This window comes from Taudactylus pleione, unplaced genomic scaffold (genome assembly GCF_031769625.1).
Source record: "Taudactylus pleione unplaced genomic scaffold, aTauple2 ptg000487l, whole genome shotgun sequence".
NCBI classification, from domain to species: Eukaryota; Metazoa; Chordata; class Amphibia; order Anura; family Myobatrachidae; genus Taudactylus; species Taudactylus pleione.
Genome location: NW_028284889.1, coordinates 4,924,617 through 4,947,006, shown reverse-complemented (window position 1 = coordinate 4,947,006; position 22,390 = coordinate 4,924,617). Strand labels below are relative to the sequence as shown.

Genomic DNA, 22,390 nt, shown 5'->3' with positions numbered 1-22,390 from the left:
TAGGTAAAGAGGGAACTGGATTGTTAAGAGACATTGTGATTTAATGACCATGAGTACTGTGCATATGCCTATGTGTGTGGTAGGGGCATTAGGTCCAACCACTGATGAGGGAGGGAACCTCTGTGGTTATTTAAAGCCCAGATGGGTTAGGATTTTATTTTATGTATTTTTTTCTACACAATACACTAGCTTTGGCTAATTTCACAAACCCTGGAGTGGTGTTTCCTGGCTACTGTGTGTTTAGAAGGGCCCACCTACCCCAGGAGAGGGCACCACTAACTTGATCTTATCACAATTGGGGAGAATGCAGGCAACACACTGAAATTGCAGCCTTAGGAAAAAAGTACATTTGAAATTTGAAGTAAATAACCCAGAAGATGTTACTGATGCAGTGGGAGTGTGTTCCGAATCATGGGCCTGATTCAGACCTTCTCGCGAGCGCTGAGCACTCGCAAGCGGTTCGATGGTGTCCTAGTTTGCAGGACACACAGCTATGCGAGCGTCCAGGAAGACGCTCCAAAAAAAAAAAACGCCCTGATCCAGAGTGGGCGCTCGTTCAGAGCGTCCGGCACTGAATCAGGCCCCATGTTCCCTCTTTCAAGCATGATTGGGGAGCCAGAGAATGATGAGAGCATTAATGGGGCAGAGGATGATATACCTTCTACTGAAATAGAAAATGTTGTTGAACCAGTTGATCATCTGCCTGATCTGCAGGTGAGAAAAGAGATCTTTGCCTTGCAGTTAAATGACCCTACTCTGTTAAAAGCTAGAGATAATGTAAAAGTGATTGATGGGAATCCCGTAGACCCTGGTTGGAGGTTATCACACCCTCACATAGCAGTACTTCAGGATTTATTGTATTAGATGGCCAAGAAAGGGAAAGATATTGTGGAACAATTGGTAGTCCCCAAGGCATATAGAAAAACAGTGTTAGATCTGGCTCATGGTCACATAACAGCAGGTCACTTAGGTGTGGATAAAACCACTGACAGAAATTTACAGAGTTTTTTCTGGCCTGGGTTCCATAAATAGGTTTCTGAATATTGTGCATCCTGCCTTGAATGTCAGTACCATGCTCCAAAGCCACATTTTAGAAGTCTACTTGTCCCGTTACCCATTATTGAGGTTCAGTTTGAGAGAATAGCTATGGATTTGGTTGGTCCTCTAATAAAATCTGCCCGGGGCCATCAATATATTTTTAGTGATAATGGATTACGCTACCAGATACTCGGAATCGATCCATTGCGCAATACATCAGCAAAGAACATTATTACAGAACTAGTATATGTCTTCAGCAGATTGAGGATACCTAAAGAAATCCTGACTGATCAGGTTACACCATTTATTTTCAAAATCATGAAAGAGTTGTGCCACCTGCTTAAAATGACTCAGCTAAGCACCTCCGTGTATCACCCCCAGACTCTGGGGCATAACTGGACCTAGGGGGGCCCCATAGCAAATTTTTTACGGCCCCCCCTAGGTCCGCACCCCCCTCCCGTGCACCCTCCAAACGCCCCTCTCTTCGACAGTAGACTTACCTGCTCCATGGTCGCACTGCGCATGGCAGGAACACTTCCTCTCCCGATCGGCTCCATTTCCTCAGTCCTCACTGATTGATGCTGGGAGGATGCGGCAACACCTCCTCCCAGTATCAGTCAATGAGAAGACAGAAAAGCCAGAGGTGGAGCCGACTGGGAGAACGCGACCAAGGAGGGGGGGGTCCGCGACTACAGAGCAGGTAAGTCGACTGTTGGAGAGGGGAGTGAGGAAGGTGAGAGTGAGGAGGGTGAGGGTGCACCCCCTGCACCTATTGTAGTTACGTCACTGCCCAGACTGATGGTTAGTGGAGAGGTTTAATAAAACTTTTAAAAAAATACTAATATACTGATAGAGGTGAAATGAATAACATTGATCATCTTGTTACAATGGCACCTGCCAAAGGGTGGGATATATGGCCAGAACATCTCTAAAATGGCAGATTTTGTGGCATTCCAATATGCAGTGATTAGTAATCCAAGGAAGGATAACCAGTGAACTTGTAAAGGTCATGGGCACCCAAGTCTCATTGATGCACGTGGGGAGCAAAGGCCGATCCCACAGAAGACCTACTGTAGCACAAATTGCAGATAAAGTTAATGCTGGCTATGATAGAAAGCTGTCACAACACACAGTGCAGGTTACTTGTAATATACTTGTCATAACAACTTATATGACAAGTATATTACAAGTAACCTGGGCACAAACAATAACATAAAAAATAATTGGTGGTGTCTACCGGTGTAAACATCTGTATGTCTTCTTCTAAAGGAGTCATAATTTATGTAACTTAGGGCCTGATTCAGAGGTGCACACTATTTGCGTGCACTCGCTCTGAATCAGGGCATCCCTATTTTTTAAAATCTGGCCTCCAGGCCCCTCGCACAGCTGTGGGTGACCACCCACAGCTTGTGCAAGCGCCTGGCTATGGTCGCGATTATCGCGACCATCGGCATTGCGAGGAGACCCTTGTGGTAGGGTCTCAGCACTCGCAATGCCAAGTGGACTTCCAACTCTAATAGAGCCGGAAGTCCACTACTGACATCACGAGTGATGTCAGTAGGGCTGCCCACAAAAGGCAAATGGAAAAATGGCAAATGGAAAAATGCACTTTAATCTGATGGTAAAAATTGCAAAAAAAAATTGTGCCAGTCATCACCCTTAGGCTCAGCCTTCTCTTACTATGCTGCTAGTGTGTGATTTGTAAATAAAGCTAAATGATTGTTGTTGTTTCTGTTCTGTGACATGATTAATGCATTTTAGCTGCATATGTATGGAATATGCTATCCCAGAATCAGAATAAGCTGTATTGGCCAAGTATAGATACATATACAAGGAATTAATTTCTGGTTTACCACTCTTCCCATAAAAAGTACATAAAAAACAACAATACAATAGCAATGACAGACCACATCACAATAAACAATCAACCAATATGCACAACTACTAGCTACCTTCTAGATTTTAAAGAATTTACAGCGTTCCAAATGCCTCACATACCCCCAACCCCAGATCATTTATTTTACAAAATAATGGCCTGTGGAAAAAACTATTCAAGTGTCTAGAAGTTATAACATGCTGTGATCTGTAACGCCTGCCAGAGGGAAGCAATTGAAACAGATCATAACCTGGATGTGTTTGATCTGCAACAATATTACTTGTCTACCTACTAACTCTGGTCAAGTATAATTGTTGAAAAGAGGGGAGGTCAATTACAATAATTCTATCCGCAGCTCTAACTACTCTTGAAGTCTTTTTATCCTGTTTTGTAATCAAAACAAACCACACAATGATCAATGTACAAAGAACAGGCTGAAATGTTGCTGAATAAAAAAGAATGAACAATTCCTGTGGCAGATTAAACTTCCTAAGCTGCTGCAAGAAGTACAACCTCTGCTGGGCCTTCTTCACAATGACGTCTATGTTGGACCCCACTTCAGGTCCCGGGAAATCACAGAACACAAAAACCAGAAGGAATCTACCACAGACACCACAGTGTCATTAACAGTAATGGGAGACACCTCAGGTGGATGCTTCCTGAAATCCACTATCATCTATATGTTTTTAGTAGATGTAACTCCAAATTATTCTGAAAACACCAAAGGGCCAGCTGTTCAACCTTCCTTCTATAAGTCAACTTCTTACCACCCTTGATAAGGCCAATAATTGTGGTATCATCTGCAAATTTCAAGAGTTTCACAGATGGATCACTAGAGGTGCAGTCATTTGTATATAAAGAAAAAAGCAGAGGAGAAAGAACACATCCTTGGGGAGCCCCCCGTACTAATTGTCCGGCCACTGGATGTAAACCTCCCCAACCTCACCTGCTGCTTCTTATTCTCTAGAGAAATAACGATCCAGTAACTAGTAGGAACTGGAACCCCCAAATTATTAAGTTTAGGGTAGAGTATTCCTGGAACAATTGTGTTGAACGCTAAGCTGAAGTCCACAAACATGACCCTCGCATATGTACCTGGCAAGTCAAGATATAATGCAGCCCCAGATTGACTGCATAATCCACCGACCAATTTGCTTGATAAGCAGACTGCATAGGGTCCAAAAGGGGGCCTGTAGTATTTTTCAGTTGGGTCTGCACCAATTGTTCAAACGCTTTCATGACCACAGATGTCAAGCAACTGGCCTGTAATAACTTAAACCCATAAAGAGGATTTCTTTGGCACCAAGATAATTGTAGAAGACTTAAATCAAGATGGAACTTCACACAATTTCAAATTTGTATTAAAGATCATTGTAAACGTCTGAAAAGTCTGGGCCTTGTGGTTTTCTTTCTTTAAGCACTATGCCTAAAAATAGAAACTTAACAATACACAGCCATCCCCTCTTCCCTAACTGTACCCAATACACAGCTTCTACTTCATTCATTTTCCCCAATACACCATCCTCTTCACTCACTCTCCCCTATGCGCAGGCCCTGTCGTCTTCACACGCTGTTTTTTGTGTGACAGTGTGACTGGGCCTGCTTCCAGACAGGATGTGTTCACATGGCTTGAGGCTTTTCCACGAACAGCTTAAGAAAAGACCCAGTTAGGTTAGTTAATGTAGGGGACAGGATGGGGCCAACTTTCAGAGAGGACGCATGCTAGGTTTGTTACACCAAGTGGCGCATATAGGCAAGCTGTAAAAAGTTTAATATAAGGAGGAAAAACAACAAATAATGTAAGGGGCATAAATCAGGAATGAAAATACAGTGCTATGAATTGTTGATGGAGGGGGACCACAAACAGGTTTCTTGCCTAAAGCCCCATGATGTCTAAATCTGGCTCTGGTATGGATTACAAATTGTACTAGACAATCAATCATATTATTTAATATATGTTTCTGTCTGCCCTTTTACTATTAGACAATGTGCTTGTATTGTGCATTTTCTACAGCCATCCATTATTTGAGGGCATCCTATTTGAAGTCCTGTACAATGGGCTTACATTAGATGCTATGGCTTTGAATGGGTTTTCTTTCTTCCTCCAATCGAAACTTCCCCTTAGGAAAGAAAAATCCTTTTCAAGTTCATTTTTGTGATCTTTTTTTTTTTTCTCCCCATTTCACTACATGTGAAAAGCAAACTTGATTTCATTTTAAATAAAAATTGTTTTGTATTGTAAAAAGCCATCTTTATCTTGTTACTCAAAAGATGCACTTTAAAGTGAAATTCAGAAGTGATAATGAGAACAGCGGTTTAATTTAAAACAATGAATAATTTTCAGGGGCTGACTGGAAAGTGGATGACTGACTGGTTTGACAGATAAGGTGCATACACACTAGACGATATGCTCCCTGAGCGATATCGTCTAGTGTGTCCCCGGCAGGCTGTGCTCAATGTCGTTCATGACATTGAGCACAGCCGCTGAACGATATCATTAGCGATATCGTTCAGCGCCGGGCTCTCTCACCCATTCCCTGACATGCAGCAACCTGACGAGGTCGTCAGGTTGGCCTGCATGTCAGCCCGATGAACGAGGATGACGAACGACCCGCGGGAACGCGCGTCGTCGTCATCGTTCATCTTTTTTGTGTTAAAAATGGACGATAAAGTGGACGACTGAACGATAACGATATCGTTATCGTTCAGTCGTCCACTTTAATCGCCCAGTGTGTACGCACCATTAATCTGAGAGAAAGACACAAATATAAAATAGAACAAGTTGTTACATCGAATGAGTAGAGGGGAGAGTAACCTAACTTATTATGTTTGTAGACACAAGCAACAATTAGATAAATAAATTAAATCTATGAGCTAAGACACTTCCCAAGGCATGTAAAGAAAAAATTTTTTGTTAAAATCATGATTTTATTTATGGTATTTCTTTTTAGAAAGTATAATTCAGATTTCCACAGTACCTTGTTAAAGCTAATTTCTGGGTGTAATTTACAAACAGTGCAGATGTACTGTAAACTGTTAATGACTTATGTGGCAGTTTATGTGCAATTGTGCTAGTTGAACATGTGCATAGTTTAGAGTGCCAAGATCAAGGCTTCTAAATTATTTCTACTTCTACTTTCTGAAGTGTTGAGCTTAATGTTTTCTACAAGCAATTATATTCCTCATACTGTACAGATGCGTCCTCATTCACCTAGCATTTTTGCGCCTTATGGCGCGATATACTTGGTGCGATTTAGGTGGGTTGCGATCAACATTTTTGTACTTTTTCCTGAATTTTGCATCTTATTGTCATGAGTAAACACATTTTAAAGTAAAAAATGTTTTCTCTAGTACAGACAAAAAAAGTACGTGAATATACAGTATTTAAATTAAAAAAACGAATAAAATCACCATAAATTGTAAATAATTTAAAAAATACAGTGTCACAGAGTAAAAATAGGCAAATAATTGATAAACCTAACAATAAAGCATAATATAAAAATAAATTAAAATATCTCACTGGAATCTGCAATGTGTTACATGGCACCTGGCTGCTGCTTCTTCATGTCTGCTTATTGCAGTATCCAATAGTCACTCATTTTGCTGTTTACCTCTATGGGCAATATTGGTTGATTGCCTTCACACAACAATTTCAGGGTCACTCCATGCATTTTACACAATATTAAATCCCCTTAAATGTCACTTTATTATCCATTTTAGTAAAATAAACATTCTTTTTTTTATCTTATCAATTGTTCGGTTTAGCTTAATTTATGAGAGTGTAGGAAAATGAGGAATATAATACACTTGGCAAATTTATATTTGTGAAGTGTTTATTTAATTACGTGTACTTGCCATGCAAAGAGAAACTCACTTCGCTGCAGAAGTTCCGGATAGACGCACAAAGCAGTCCCACTTTGATTAATAATCATTCAATTCTCCAATTTTATGCCCTTGTGTGGTTCATTTGAAAATACTTAAAACCTTACCTTTTTAAGGTACTGTATAAACAGAGCAGAAAATGTATAAAGTGCCCCCTTGTGACTGGCTAGTTGCCCAATTGAGCTAGTGTCACTTGTCTTCAATTGACCACTTGCCCTTTTGTAACTGAGACCACTTATTTATTACAGGAGGATTCCACCCAAGTTTAACATTTACACAACAAACATTTATAGTAAAACTTCAATTGTCTTGTGTCTGGGAGTACTGCAGTTCAGGAGATTACCTGGATAGTTACCTCCGCCAGTACCTGTAATGATAATCACTCCCTAACAGACATTGGTTTGAAAGTGAACTGCAGTCATTGGGTTGCTGTCAATGGAAATGGTTTTATGTCCACAATCGCAATGTGTAACTCCTGAACCACTCAGCTTCCAAATATGGGACCCCCACAATTCTATTACTATGGAGAAGCAAGGCTATTGGGACAGTTTTACTTTAGGTTTCATATGTTCTTTATTTATTTGTTATGCATTTATTTTAGAAGACTTCACTGAATTTTTTTTTATATCTTTGTAACAAATATGTAATGGGTAAACTGTCTAGAACCTACACTGCTATTTGTTATTGTAAATCAATTAATCTGCATGCAATTCATGGCAATAAAAACGTAAAATAAAATGTTTATTTTATATCCAGAATATACTATTGTTATTATTATACTATGGGGGTTTTTTTGCTGAATTTTTGTTTAACATTTATCTAATTCATTTTATTCCATGTTTATTTTTAACATGTGCTGTGTTTTTTTTTCTTATTAAACTTGTATTAATAACAATTGTCTCAATCATTTAAACCAACCTGTTTTGTCTCCTTTAACTTATCCAATCAGTTTTTATAATGTGCAACCATCACATAAATAATCTCTGTGGATACAGAGACATTTATTCCTGGATATTTTAGATTTTTATTGTGGAAACTGTGCGTGAATTGCTTTATACTGTCATTAACATTTCAAATTTCTACCCACAGATAGATAAAACAGAAGATAAATCTTTGGAGGAACGTGGGCGAATTCTTATATCCTTAAAATACAGCTCTCAAAAGTCAGGGCTCCTGGTAGGAATCATTAGATGTGCACATCTAGCAGCAATGGACGCAAATGGGTACTCCGATCCTTATGTGAAAACGTAAGTTTAGTATATCTGTATCATCATTGATATCATCACAGATACAATACATACAGTATGCAAGACGAAGCTGCTGTGTAAACTATCTTCGCAGCCCCTAGGCTGATCATGTGTGATCGTTGGTCTGTATTTGAATAGCCGTGACCACGTTATCTGAGGGAGCAGACCAAGCGAGTCAACCCACAGATTCTTGAATCTATTCCTATTGTAGGACTATTAGGGGTTGCCCCTACCAATTTTTACATTTGCTTTTAGAATAATCCATGTTTAATTTATAACTGCAACCTGGTGCTGGCAACTGTAGGCTATGATTTCTCCAAACTCTAGTTCTGGCCCTAGGCAGGAAGGTTTGACAGGATTCACAACTTTATGTAATACACTATACAACTGATATTAAGGCACATAATATGTATAAGCCAGAACCACAGACATCTATTAATGGTTGTAAGGTAACAGTTTAGAGCCAGGACTTGTAGCTGTCATAGTCTCTGCAGTAGGGGAAATAAGAAATAAATGGTAATGATCTAAGGTAATTGCAATTGTATTAACTTGAATCTGTAGTAGCACTTCAGTGTGGAAAGGTATGAGGCCGATGGAAAGTCATCTCTTCAGAAGCATCTGCTATTGTGTAAAAGTTACATTCTATAATGGGGAAATAATTGTGACTGCTCTGTGCTTCTAGACCTACTAATGATTGAAGGATTTACCATAGGTGACATTTAACAAGGGGATCCAGAATAAAGCAAAAAGTGATAACCCTAGTTCAGCTGCATGATTATTTCCACTAAAAGCCGATTCCACCGGAGCATATTTACTTGGTTTATACTTTATATGTTTCCCTTATCTTACTGTAGGTGGCAGATTGTGGAGCTGGTCCTACAGTACATCAGGCAGATTTTATGTGAAAAAAAATCTTCATTACTGTATTTGTTTATTAATTGGAGCTCAAAGAGATTCTGACACTCTAGTGTCACCCTGAGGAACTCTGAGTCACATTTGTAATGAATAGCAAAACATTCAAATTAGTCGCCATGTTCTTTCTCTATCCAGACAAAACCTACAAATCAGTCATATGATGGAACAATGGATTTAATGCACTGCTGGCATACTAAGTACACAATAATGTCTAAATCCACCTTGCATCACCATCATCAGTGGATGTTTATGGATATGTTTTATCAACAGGGATTTAGGGGAGCTACAATTCATAAATGTACAATATAAACATGTCTGTTGCATTTTGTTATTGCTTCTTTCTTACTATTCTGTTAATGACAAATATTGTATATAGGATGGGGTTTCTTTAAATTCTATTTCTGTTGAGTTTTTTTTAACCAGCAAATAAGAATAAACACAGTAGACCATCAAGCATCATAATGCATACAAGTCAAATAGCCATACAAATTGTGCAAGAAAATCTGTGTATATAGTATATATTGGCAGGATTATGACAGTCAGAGTACAATAAAAGCAACAATAAAACATCAGAAAATAGAAAAAAAATACAATACAATAGAATAATATCAAATAAATAAAATGCCTGACCGCCCTCAGGATTGATGACCAAACTGCCTATGGAGCTACCACGTTGTAGAGTGAAATATTGACAAAATATCCTGCTGCCTAGTTGAGTTCAAGGATTCAATGAAAATTCCCTCATTTTCATAAAACCATAGGTTCTCAAACTTGGTCCTCAGGACCCCAAACAGTGCATGTTTTCCATGTCTCCTCACAGAAATGCAAGTGAAATAATTAGCTTCACCTGTGGGTCTTTTAAAATGTATCAGTGAGTAATGAGCACACCTGTGCACCTGCTAGGTGACCTGGAAAACGTGACCTGTGTGGGGTCCTGAGGACCGAGTTTGAGAACCACTGCATAAAACTTTTCAAAGTACAACATTTCTAAAAGGTCCCAGAAAGTAAGGGAAGTGTACAAGTCGTCCATTTTCTAAGTATAACCTTTAGAGCAATAGTTAAAAACTACTGGAGAGTTATACATCAACTGGAAATTTCTTTGAACTGATCTGACACTCTAGGCAGGGCATCACATAATAAGGCATGATGTAGCTCTGATTTCAAATAGAATAACTACACTTTTTTAACTTTTTGTACCATATCAGTTGTATAGAATGGGTGATAGAATGCTCTGGGTTTTGTTGTTTGTTGTTTAGAATGTTATGAAGGGGGGAAGGAGGTATGAAGGAGGAAGGAAGTACACAAAGCTGCAATTTGAATTCAGGGTGATCTACAGTAGAATACCTCATTATACTTCCTTGTTTAATAAGTGAAGAATTAACTTTTTGTTTTATTTCTTCTTTAACAAAACATACATTTTAAATATTTTTATTTTTACTCCCCTTTGAAAAATGAGGCAGTTGTCCTCTACTTGTTTGACTGTATGGGGCTTCAGTCAGAAACCCTGTCTAAGTTAGAAAGGGCAATTCTGTTGTTGGTGATGTGCCGCTGGACATCACAACAATGTCCGGATACGCACATTACCGCTTATTACGATAAGGAGCCTTGCTCATCTTCCTGTGCACCTCTGTGGGGTGAAAGGAAAGATGAACAAAGATGCATCACCTTAGAGAGCCTACACTACTGTTATGAGACACTGTGGCACATCGTTGAGAACATGATCCCCCCCATAGTTTCTCCTTTCATTGCCAGTTCCATCTCAGACTCATCAGCCATGTGAGTTCAACTGATAGTCTTCATTGTAGACCAGGGATGGTGGGGTAGGAAGAGGAAGATACTGTTGTCTCAAGTACTGTGGCAATACAATAGTAACTAGTAAAGCAGTGGCCATTATTTTATCACTGCAGGTCTGGGGGGAGAGGAAGGCATTGATGACTTTTGGATGTTTGAGTGTGTTCTTACATGTCTCATCAGTCTAAGATGGTGCACTTTGGGCCGGATTAAGGACCACATACAAATGCCATCACACCTGCGATCTCTCACAGATTGCAATAGTGAAAATATGCTAATGTCTTTAAAGCCTCCCTGAGCATAGGGACACCCACATCTGCCTTCTCATATCCATCCGATGATGTGCAAGAGCGTAAACGTCGTAACATCGATGCAGATCAGGCAGCCACCAGCCTTCTGAGTAAGTCTAAGCTTCCGCAGTCACAGCGGGTCTCCTAAGGACTCTCCTGCTGCGAGCAAGTGGCTAATTTATGCACTCCCAGAAAATAGTGTTTAAATAGTCGTGACACGCCTGTGTTTCCCTAGCCACCCCCTTTACCTGTCCCAAAAGCTGACTACCTTTCACTCACTTTGCAAATGAATCCTCTGTGCGTGCTCGCAATACAATCGTTGCGCATGCACAGTGTGGCTTGCACGCATGCACAATGGTAAACAGTCGCTCAATCTGCGTAAACATCAGCATTTGCGTACAAATCTGAATCAGGCCCTTTGTGAGTAGAGAAACAGTAGAGGACATTTAAGAAAACGCTAAATATCTGTTCTGCAATGCATAAGCAACTTAAGACCAGTCATTCACCTCAATTTGCTCTGTTGTACCTAGATTTTCATCAGGGTTCAGTAGGATAGCAAAGCAAGATGGCTAAGTTTGTGGAGGATCAGCAATTTTCACAGACTGAGGGGAGGATATGGGCAGAGTGAAGCCAATTTCTACTAGAGATGCCATAGAGAGTCACGGTTCTGATCTCCTGAGGAAATCTGGACAGATATGAGTCATGGTTCTGATCTTCCAGCGGTTCCGAATTCAGACTTTAATTCAGGTTTTGGATTGCAAAAAGTGACATGATTTTAGCTGTTTTTAAAAACTTTTTATTCATTTAAAAAAAAAATCAAAACACTTAATGGTGGTATTGCAAAAACATAATCAAAACACGAAGATGAATCCAGATCCAAAACCAAAACACGGGGGTCAGCATCAGCACACATCTCACATTTTTAATGAAGTAAGTAATAGGTGTATTATTCACTGGTGTATCTATAATGGGTGTAGGGTGTGCACTCTGCACCCATTGAATTGTTTTGCTCAGTAGTTGCCCATGCCATATTTCAGGTGTTTTTTTTTCCAGAAATATGCTGCATGTACAGAAGGTAGCTAAGAGTTTGGCACTGTGCGATACTATGCACCATATCTGTTCTGTACATCGTGGGCCTGATAATGAGTCACACACAGTAGCGTAAGCAGCAGTGTCTATTGGCGATCGCCTCTCTGCAACTTTATGCCATTGTCGATACAGGGCGTGATTCTGACGTGGATGCAGATGCGGTCGTGGTTACGTCTTTTGCTGCAGTCACTTCTGCGCCTTTATGCTAATGTAGCAACCAATTTTCAAACAATTTAGATGCCCGCAGTAGAACAGTACATTGTCATCACTGTGCGTATTTAAATGCACCATCGGAGGGCCATTGATCTCATCATCGAAACTTGCACCAGGTTTATGGCAGATTAAGTTTCTCAATCTTACTATGGCCTCCTGTGTGCATCTTTGATGCAACTTCTTTCAGCAACATGCCACCATCGGCTTCATCACGCCCATTATTTCCCAGGAATGGGCACTAAAGTCTCAGACCGTGCATCCGACTCTGTGCTGCGTCTGTGTGCAGACAATGGGGACTTATGCGCAATGCAACACAAATGCATGCACAGGCTGCAAACATCGGTCGTTTGAATAAGACATCACCACTGCGTCCACCTCTGAATCAATCCCACAAACTCCTTCCTTTGTGTACATCCATGCGGCCGAAAGTGCAATGTCTGAGATGCCCGCTTTTAGCATTCCATGCATGCTGTAATACCGATTGGTGCATGCTTATATGTCACCATCAGTCACACTGATGGCAGATAGAATCTATCTGCTCTATTATGGATTTCAACAATAAAGCATCTTGAGACCATTCATGTGTGGGGTTGCTTCTCATCCAAGGGAGTGGGCTCACTCACAATTTTGCCTAAGAACGCAGCCATGAATAAAGAATGGTACCAAAACATCCTCCAAGAGCAATTTCTCCCAACCATCCAAGAACAGTTTGGTGACAAACAATGCCTTTTCCAGCATGATGGAGCACCTTTCCATAAGGCAAAAGTGATAAATAAGTGGCTCGGGGAACAAAACATCGAAACTTGAGGTCAATCCTCGAGGTGGGTGGACAAGCCAAAACCCACAAATTCTGACAATTTCCAAGCATTGATTAGGTAAGAATAGGCGGCCATCAGTCAGTATGTGGCCCAGAAGTTGATTGACAGCATGCCAGGGCAAATTGCAGAGGTCTAGAATAAGAAGGGTCAACTCTGCAAACATTGACTCTTTGCATAAACTTAATGTAATTGTCAATGAAAGCCTTTGACACTTATGAAATGCTTGTAATTTTACTTCAGTATACCATAGTAACATCTGACAAAAAGGTCTAAAAACACTGAAGCAGCAAACTTTGTAAAAACCAATACTTGTCATTCTCAAAACTTTTGGCCATGGCTGTATTAGCGTGGTGCAGGGGGATACGTTTAAGATGCCGGTGGTCGCAATCCCGACCGCCGGCATCTAGAATCCTTAATCCCGGCTAGGGTTAAATGACAGGAATCTACAATCCAGACGCCTGTCATTTTCCACCCGGGGGGGATTTAGGGTTAGGTACCACCCCCGGGAGGGCTAGGGTTAGGCTAGGGGGAGGGAGGGTTAGGGTTAGGCACCCCCCCTGGGTCTTAGGGATAGGCACCCCCCCTGGGATTTAGGTTTAGGCAGCGGGGAAGGGGGGGGTTAGGGTAAGGCACTTAGAGGGGGGAGGTTAGGGTTAGGCACCCCTAAGGAGGGTTAGGGTTAGGGGGTTAGAATAGAATAGTTTATACTTACCTTTAGACGATCGGGTTTTCCAGCGCTGTCGGTCTTCCGCTGCCGGGCTCTTCTGTTTCGTCGGGCTGCCGCAGCTGGAATTCGGACTGTCGAATGCGGTGCAGGGTCCAGACCTCAATAATATACACACTTATCATAGACAGATAAAGTAAAAGAACATTTAGAAGCTTGAAGATGGATTTATTGATAAATGGACATAGACATGGCCAGATTATGGGCCACATGGGCCTGGAGCTGAACATTTTCAAATGGCCTATACAGAGAAGGGGAGGATCTGTAACCAGTGGTGTGGGTGTGATTTATAATTTATGACTGGCTGATCAACATAATGCTTATTATGGGCCTATATTTATGTGGAAACCGGGAGCTCTAGCTCCATGCGCCCCATTGTTAATCTGGCACAGCCCATATTGTAGAGAACTGTTAGTTATCAACTGTAACTGTTAATATGCCTACTTAGTCTGACCGTATAGTTAATATTATTTTAACCTAAATGATGGATGGATGGATGGATAGCGTTGATGGATGGATGGATAGCGTTGATGGAATGCAGTTAGGATGTGATTAATGACCTCAATAGGCTGTATGTGACTTTCAATGGAACTGTCAGTTATCAACTGTATCTGTTAATATATCTACTGACCTTGTAATGTAAGCTTTTTTTAACCTAATAGATAGATATATAGATAGATAGATAGATAGATAGATAGATAGATAGATACAGTGGTGTAACTAGAGTATTTGGAGCCCAGGGCAAATTTGAAAAGGGAGCCCCCCCCCAAAATCCCGAGGGCGCGCGCGGAAAAAAATGGGGAGTGTCAACATGACACACCCCTTTCATTCCTATCTATATGCACCTTAACCCCAGTAGTACCCCCTATACAGTATCCCCAATATGCAGTTGTGGTCCCTCTTATGCAGGCCCATAGTAGTGCCCCTTATACAGTATCCCCAGTAGTGGTCCCCCTTATACAGCCCCCAATTAGTTCCCCTTACTCAGTACCCCCAGTAGTGGCCCCTCCAAATGCAGTGCCCCACGTAGTGTTCCCCCTTATGCAGTGCCCCCAGTAGCAGTCCCCACAATGCAGTGCGCCCTGCAGCGGTATCCCCTTATGCAGTACCCTTTATATGGTGCCCCCAGTAGTAGTCCACCCCCCCTATGCAGTGCCCTTTATATAGTGCCCCCAGCAGTAGTCCCCCCCCATGCAGTTTTCCCAGTAGTGGTCCCCTTATGCAGGCACCCTGTAGTGATCCCCCCTATCCAGTGCCCCCTGTAGTGGCCCTTCCTATTATTGCCCCCAGTAGTGGTCCCTCGAGTGCAGTGCCTCTAGTAGTAGGCCCCTTTTATAATGCCCCAGTGGTAGTTCCCCCCCAAGTAGTAGTCCCCAGTAGAGTAGCCCCCCCAGTAGAGGTCCTCCCAATGGCGTCCCCAGTAGTAGCCACCCCTCCCCCAGTAGAGGTCCCCCCAGTAGTAGCCACCCCCCTCCCCATTGTGCAGATAGGTTAAAAAAAAATATATATATATATATATATACTCTGCTGTATGGCGGCACTCACGGCGACTACTCACAAATTGCAACGAGCTCTCGTGTTTAGATCTAAACACGAGAGCTCGTTGTAATTTGTGAGTAGTCGCCGTGAGTGCCGCCATACAGCAGAGTACATTGGTCCTGTTTGCAGTTCCACGGAGGGCACCGGCGCACAATAGACATTTTTAATGAAGAGTGCCAGCATCACCGCTTCTTATATATATATATATATATATATATATATATATGTATAAAAATATACTTACCTGAATCTCTGCTCCTGCTCCTGGTCCTGCTCGCGATGCCGTTCCCGCCCGGGCTGGCGCGCTCAGCATTATGGGACAGACGTGATGACGTCAGTCCCATTACCCACTGCAGGAGCCGGACGGAAGTCCGGCTCTTGCAGTGGGTGCTGCAGCAGTCAATGAGAGTCTATCTGACTCTCATTGGCTGCTGCTTAATACACGCATCGCCGCCAGCGCTGGCGGCGATGCGTGTGTTATGCACAGCCTGAGCCCGCCTCCTGGCGCTATTGGGCAAGCGCTCAGGGGGAGGGAACGGGCTCAGGCGTGCAGCACAGGACCGGCACTGGAAGCCTAGCACCGGTCCTGTGTAAATGTGTAGCGCTGACCGCACTCATTGGCTACACTGGCTAACTAGGGCGGGTGGGCCAGTACCGTGGCCGGCGGCACCCCCCCGCGCTGCCGGTCCAACGGCGCCCAGGACACGCACCCCGCTCGCCCTGCCCTAGTTACGCCACTGGATAGATAGATAGATAGATAGATAGATAGATAGATAGATAGATAGATAGATAGATAGATAGATAGATAGATAGATAGATAGAGGGAGTGGTAGTGGGAGGGTTGCGTGGAACAGCAGGCAGCGGCTTCAGAGTGGCACCGGTGTTTAATGGAGTGACTGTCTGTGAGTGACAGAAACTGTGCTGCTGCAGCTGCTGTCAGCCTGCTCATAAATATAATATGCCCATTAATATTCTATATTTTATATACAGTAACATGTATATGCTTATACAGTACACACACACACACATATATATATATGGTTTGTGTGTATATGTATGAACATAATATATATATGTATATAGCGCAGTCTATATATCAATATATGTATGTGTGTGTATATATATATATATATATATATATATATATAATCTGTCTGTCTATCTGTCTGCAGTGTTGGGTATGTTTTTATTTTCATTTGGGGGCAATGTGATTTTGTTATATTGGGTCGAATGTGCTTATTTTACCTGTCTGTGCCAGTGGGGGAGGGGAACCCTTACAAGACATGGCACGATGTAAGGTATGCTTACTTTAACCTACATGTTGTAATTGAAAATAATGATAGATAGATAGATAGATAGATAGATAGATAGATAGATAGATATAGTAAAATGAAGGTAGGATATGCTTTATAACCTCTTAATATGCCTACTTAATATGCGTAATGTAAGTTTAAATAGATAGATAGATAGATAGATAGATAGATAGATAGATAGATAGATAGATAGATAGATAGATAGATAGATAGATAGATAGATAGATAGATAGATAGATAGATAGATAGATATGGTGAAATGCAGTTTGGATTTGATTTATAACCTTAATAGGCTGATCATGTGATCTGCTATAGAACTGTCAGTTATTAACTGTATCTGTTAATATATCTACTGACATTGTAAGCTTATTTTAACCTAAATTATAGTTAGATTATAAATATAAATGTAAATAGAAAAACAGCAATGGCAAAATCCATGCAGGAGGTGATTTCTTTTTACCTCAGTATACTGACTATGTGACTTGTTACATCATAAACAGCCTTTGTGATGTCACTTAGCTTTGGTAGAAAGGTTATCAATTTGTAAATAAACTGTCAGCTATCAACTGTATATGCTGATTTGACATCTCACAATGTAAGGTATGCCTATTTTAACCTAAATTTTATAAATGTTTATAATGTTGATAGACAGACAGACAGCTTTAGTGAAAATGCAGGTAAGATGTTATTTATAACCTCAATAGGCTGAATATGTGACTTGCTATAAAACTGTTAGTCATCAACTGTATCTGTTAATATGCCTACTGATTGTATAGTGTAAGCATATTTTAACTAAATGATAGGTAGGTAGATATATATTTAATCTAATTTATAGTTACATAATAAATACATTATAAATAGATAGCAATGGCAAAATCCGTACTGGAGGTTATTTTTTTTTAACTTCACTATACTGACCATGTGACTATCAGTTATCAACTGTATCTGCTGATTTGACATCTCACAATATAAGGTATGCTTATTTTAACCTAAATGTTATGTTAATAATGATAGATAGTTATCTTTGTTAACTTAATATGCCTACTGATTGTGTAGTGTAAAGGTGTGTACACACATAAAAGATATATCTGCACATTGACTGAGATCATACACACTAAACAACCATCATCTGCCATCTGGCCGTAGGTCGCGTAACGCCCCCCACCCCGCGGCCTCTGCTGCAAGTGTACGGGCAGTCAAACGACCACCCGTACACACAGAACGATGTGTGGATATATCTGCCATAGGCTTTGCTGCATGGCTGACGCAATATATCTGTGAACAACGTTGATTACAGACATATAGTCTGTACTCACTGGCTGACGCACGATAGATAGATAGATAGATAGATAGATAGATAGATAGATAGATAGATAGATAGATAGATAGATAGACAGATAAGGTAAAATGCAGGTTGGATTTGATTTATAACCTTAATAGGCTGATTATGTGATTTGCCATAGAACTGTTAGTTATCAACTGTATCTGTTAATATGTCATGTGACTTGTTACACATATATTACTTGCCAACTGTCCCTCATTGTCAGGGAGACTGCCTGAAATAGTAGCAATGTTCCCGAAGACTCTAGCAATCTCCCTGATTGCACCTTACCCCCATTATGTAGCTTTTATATACTTTTAAATATAGATATATACACATTCAAATGAGATCATTAGTATAATTTCCCTGCATTGGTTATAAGGCACAATAATCCCTATGGCTACATGCATTTTCATATAATGTTTCTAATGGCCACTTATATGGAACCACTTGTAAAACAATACAAGTAGATCTTACTAACTGTTTTGGGGCTCATTTAAATTTGGAAGTAAGTACATTTTATGGCACGACATTCAGATGTAGCAGTACAAGTCCACTTTACTGCCACGCTCATAGGTGCTGCTTTCTCAATCTCCCAGAAATGCTATTTCAAAATTTAGGCAAGTATGCTTGTTACATCATAAACAGCCTTTGTGATGTCACTTAGCTTTTTTGTAAAGAACTGTCAGTTTTCAGGAACTAGGGGGAAGTTTAGAGTTACTCTTGGGGGGAGGGTTAAGGTTTAGGGGTAGGGTTAGGGTACTTACCAGTAGCTGTCAGCATTCTAACCCAGTCGGGATGCCGGCATCAGGATTCTGAGCGCCGGGATCCTGGGCACCGGCATCTCGTATCCAACCCAGATGGAAATGATGAAATGCAGGTAGGATATGAATTATAATCTGTTAGTATACCGAATGACTGTGTGATAAAAGCTTATGTTAATTTAAATGATAGATAGATAGATAGATAGATAGATATGACAGAGATAGATAGATGGATGGATAGATAGATAGATAGATAGATGATATGACAGAGATAGATAGATATGACAGAGATAGATAGATAGATATGCCAGAGATAGATAAATAGATAGATAGATATGACAGAGATAGATAGATAGATAGATAGATAGATATGACAGAGATAGATAGATAGATATGCCAGAGATAGATAGATAGATAGATAGATAGATAGATAGATAGATAGATAGATATGACAGAGATAGATAGATATATATGACAGAGATAGATAGATAGATAGATAGATAGATAGATAGATAGATAGATAGATAGATAGATATGACAGATAGATAGATATGACAGAGATAGATATGATAGATAGATATGACAGAGATAGATAGATAGATAGATAGATAATGTGATAAGATTGGGGTAGGGGCCCCCTCTCCTGGGGTAGACGGGCACCTCCTTTCACACAGCAGCCAGGAAACAGCACTCCAGTCATGGGTTTTCGTGCAAGCTGGTTGGCACCAGTTTTTATTGTGCAACACCAATAGTCAAATAAACCAAACATAAAATAAATCCTAGCCCGGCTGGGCACTGACTAGACAGGTAATTTCCTCTCTACAAGTGGCAAGGCCTACTACCTCACCACAAACACAGCACTTTCAAAATTTCCCAGTGTCTCTGAACAAACCTCAGTGTCTGTTCTCCCCAGGGCGTGTGAGAAAGTGCATCAAAACTCTTACACAGCTATATTGAGCCACTTCCAGGCTAATCCCTAATTAGCCTGCTCTCAGGCTGAAAGGCCTAATACCTGAAACGGTCCTGTGGATGGAGCCCTCCCTTCTCTCATCCACACCCCCAGGACCCACTCTCCGGCTTTTACCAAAAGCCAACACTCAGATCTGTTTGTAAAACAGACTCTTCCTGGGGGTTAAAATACATATTACAGGAATCTGGGACACATATACACGCCATCCCTAACTTCTCCAGTGCTTCTATCACAATAGATAGTGACTTTCTATAGAACAACTATCAGTTATCAACTGTATCTGTTACTATATATTTCCTGACATTCTAATGTAAGCTTTTTTAACCTAACTAATAGATTATACATAAATAGATAGCAATGGCAAAGTGCATGCAGGAGGAGATTTTTCACCTCAGTATACTGACCATGTGACTTGTTACATCATAAATACTGCTTATTAAGTAGCCTTTGTTGTCAATCAGCTTTGGTAGAAAGGTCACCAACATACTGTAGAAATCATGTAGTATGCAGCAGGTGCCCGACAGGCGTTTCAACTGCTATCAGTTTTCTTCAGGGGCCATATGGATAGTGCAAACATGCCAATATAAATAGCCTAGAGGGCGCCAAGCACAAAATAATTATTACATATATTGCTGAGTGTCCCCAGCTAAGCACACAGCTCGGTCATTGGTCCCAAACCTCCAGCTGTGTAGGAGGGAATTGCCGTCAAACAAGTTTGACAAGCAGCCCCATCACAAAGCAAATGGCTAACACAAATCCACAACCTGCGGTGTCTCGCTGCAGAGAGGCCGCTGTCTGTCTAACTTGCACTGTCTGTCTGACTATCCAATTTACTAACATCCACGTTGAAGTTGGTCCAGTCTAATAAAGAAGAAAAGTGAACTATCATGAATGAAATTTTCCTATAAAAGGAATCATATCGGACATTCTATTGGTGTGGATTCTAAACTACGATACGTCTGGAATCCTCAATCTGTTTGATGTTTTAATTATACTTATGTGATTTGCACCCTCATAGTATTTTTGTTGTTCATAGATTATTTGATCCCACTAACAGGGGTTCCATTTGAGGTGCAGCACTTATATCATAGCGCAAATATAGGGCATTTTTTTCTTGTATCTTTTTCATATATATATATATATATATATATCCACAATGCAGGTGAGCAGCACTCCCTTCCAGATATAATACCAATAGCCGGTGCCCTCCTAGGTATCCAGTCCGGATCCAACATATAGTAAAGGGTCGCAGGCGGCACTCGGAAATAAATGCCAGTACACAGCTGGTTACTTAAACATGTTTAAGTAACCAGCTGTGTACTGGCATTTATTTCCGAGTGCCGCCTGCGACCCTTTACTATATATATATATATATATATATATATATACACATATATATATATATATATACACACACACAATTAGTATAAGCAGGTGCTCGTATTACCACTTCGATGTTTTTCTGCATGATGAAAAATAATCGATGCTGTGTGGAGGCTAATCTATGGTCACTCTACAGCATTTCGATTGTAATATTCTATATAACCTACATTTCTACAAATATATGTTGAAAAATGTTTTTATATGTGGCAAATAAAAATGCCTTTTTATGGTGTTATAAATGATCGAGTCTAGCACAGGTTCAGTAAGCTCAGTATATACAGTATAACATTATGCAAATGTTTTAAATACTGATTGTTAAAGAGCCTGTTTTAATACATCCTATTAGTGTCATGCAAGCCAGCCCTCTGACAAAGTTAATTTACGAAACGCGTTAGAACATGGCTTGTTGACGCTACGATCACGTGTCCGGCATTCCCGGTGCCCGATCCCTGGCCTTAGGTGGTGAGACATGCTGCAGCTTCCAAGCAAATGGTGCGTGGCTTGTCCCCGGAAGATGAGGAACGGTTGACGGTGTTTGCCGGGACTACATACATTAAACCAAGTGGTAATCAGCGCACTCAGTGTGATATATAGTACGAATGTCTGTTGTTCACAGACAGTGTTGTGACTGCATATGTTTTATGATTAAACTTTTATAAGCACTTTGGAGCACCCCCTTTGTTTCATATTCTAATATATATATATATATATATATATATATATATATACAATTAGTGTAAGCAGGTGCTCATATTAAAACTTGCTGTAAAGTTTCTCTAGAGATTAGTCCAGCACACTTAGGACCTCATTCAGAGCCGGTCGCACAGAGTGTGCGGTCGGTCTGAGTGAGGGGAGGACCTCTTGAATTTTCAAGACGTCCTCCTTTGCGGTGGTAAGGCTGTGGGTTAACACCCACAGCCTTATGACCGCCTAAGGTGATGGTCGCAATGGTCAAGACCATCGCGACCATCGGGGCTTAAGACGAGACCCTAGGGTAGGGTCTCCCTTGTCGTAAGCCCTGGAGAGCTTTCGGCTCTGTCTGAGCCGGAAGCTCTCCACTGACATCACTAGTGATGTCAGTGGGGCCGCCCCCAAACGGTAGGCGCTCCCATGGGAATGCCCCCATTTGGGCTGCTACCCCCCCGGCCCGCCTTCCAAATGGGGCGAGCTGTCAATCAACATCGACAGCTCGCCCCCTTTGGATTGAGACCCGCTAC

General features: G+C 40.9%; 1 protein-coding gene across 2 annotated transcripts in view; it reads left to right on the top strand.

The window, feature by feature from the left end:
• The window catches only part of DOC2B (double C2 domain beta), an 847,907-nt gene that overhangs the window by 678,587 nt on the left and 146,930 nt on the right, over positions 1-22,390 (top strand). For both annotated transcript variants that reach the window (XM_088449544.1, XM_088449543.1), the window contains one exon: positions 7,886-8,043. In XM_088449544.1, the coding sequence (XP_088305670.1) occupies positions 7,886-8,043 (158 nt within the window). The remainder of the gene's footprint in view (positions 1-7,885; positions 8,044-22,390) is intronic.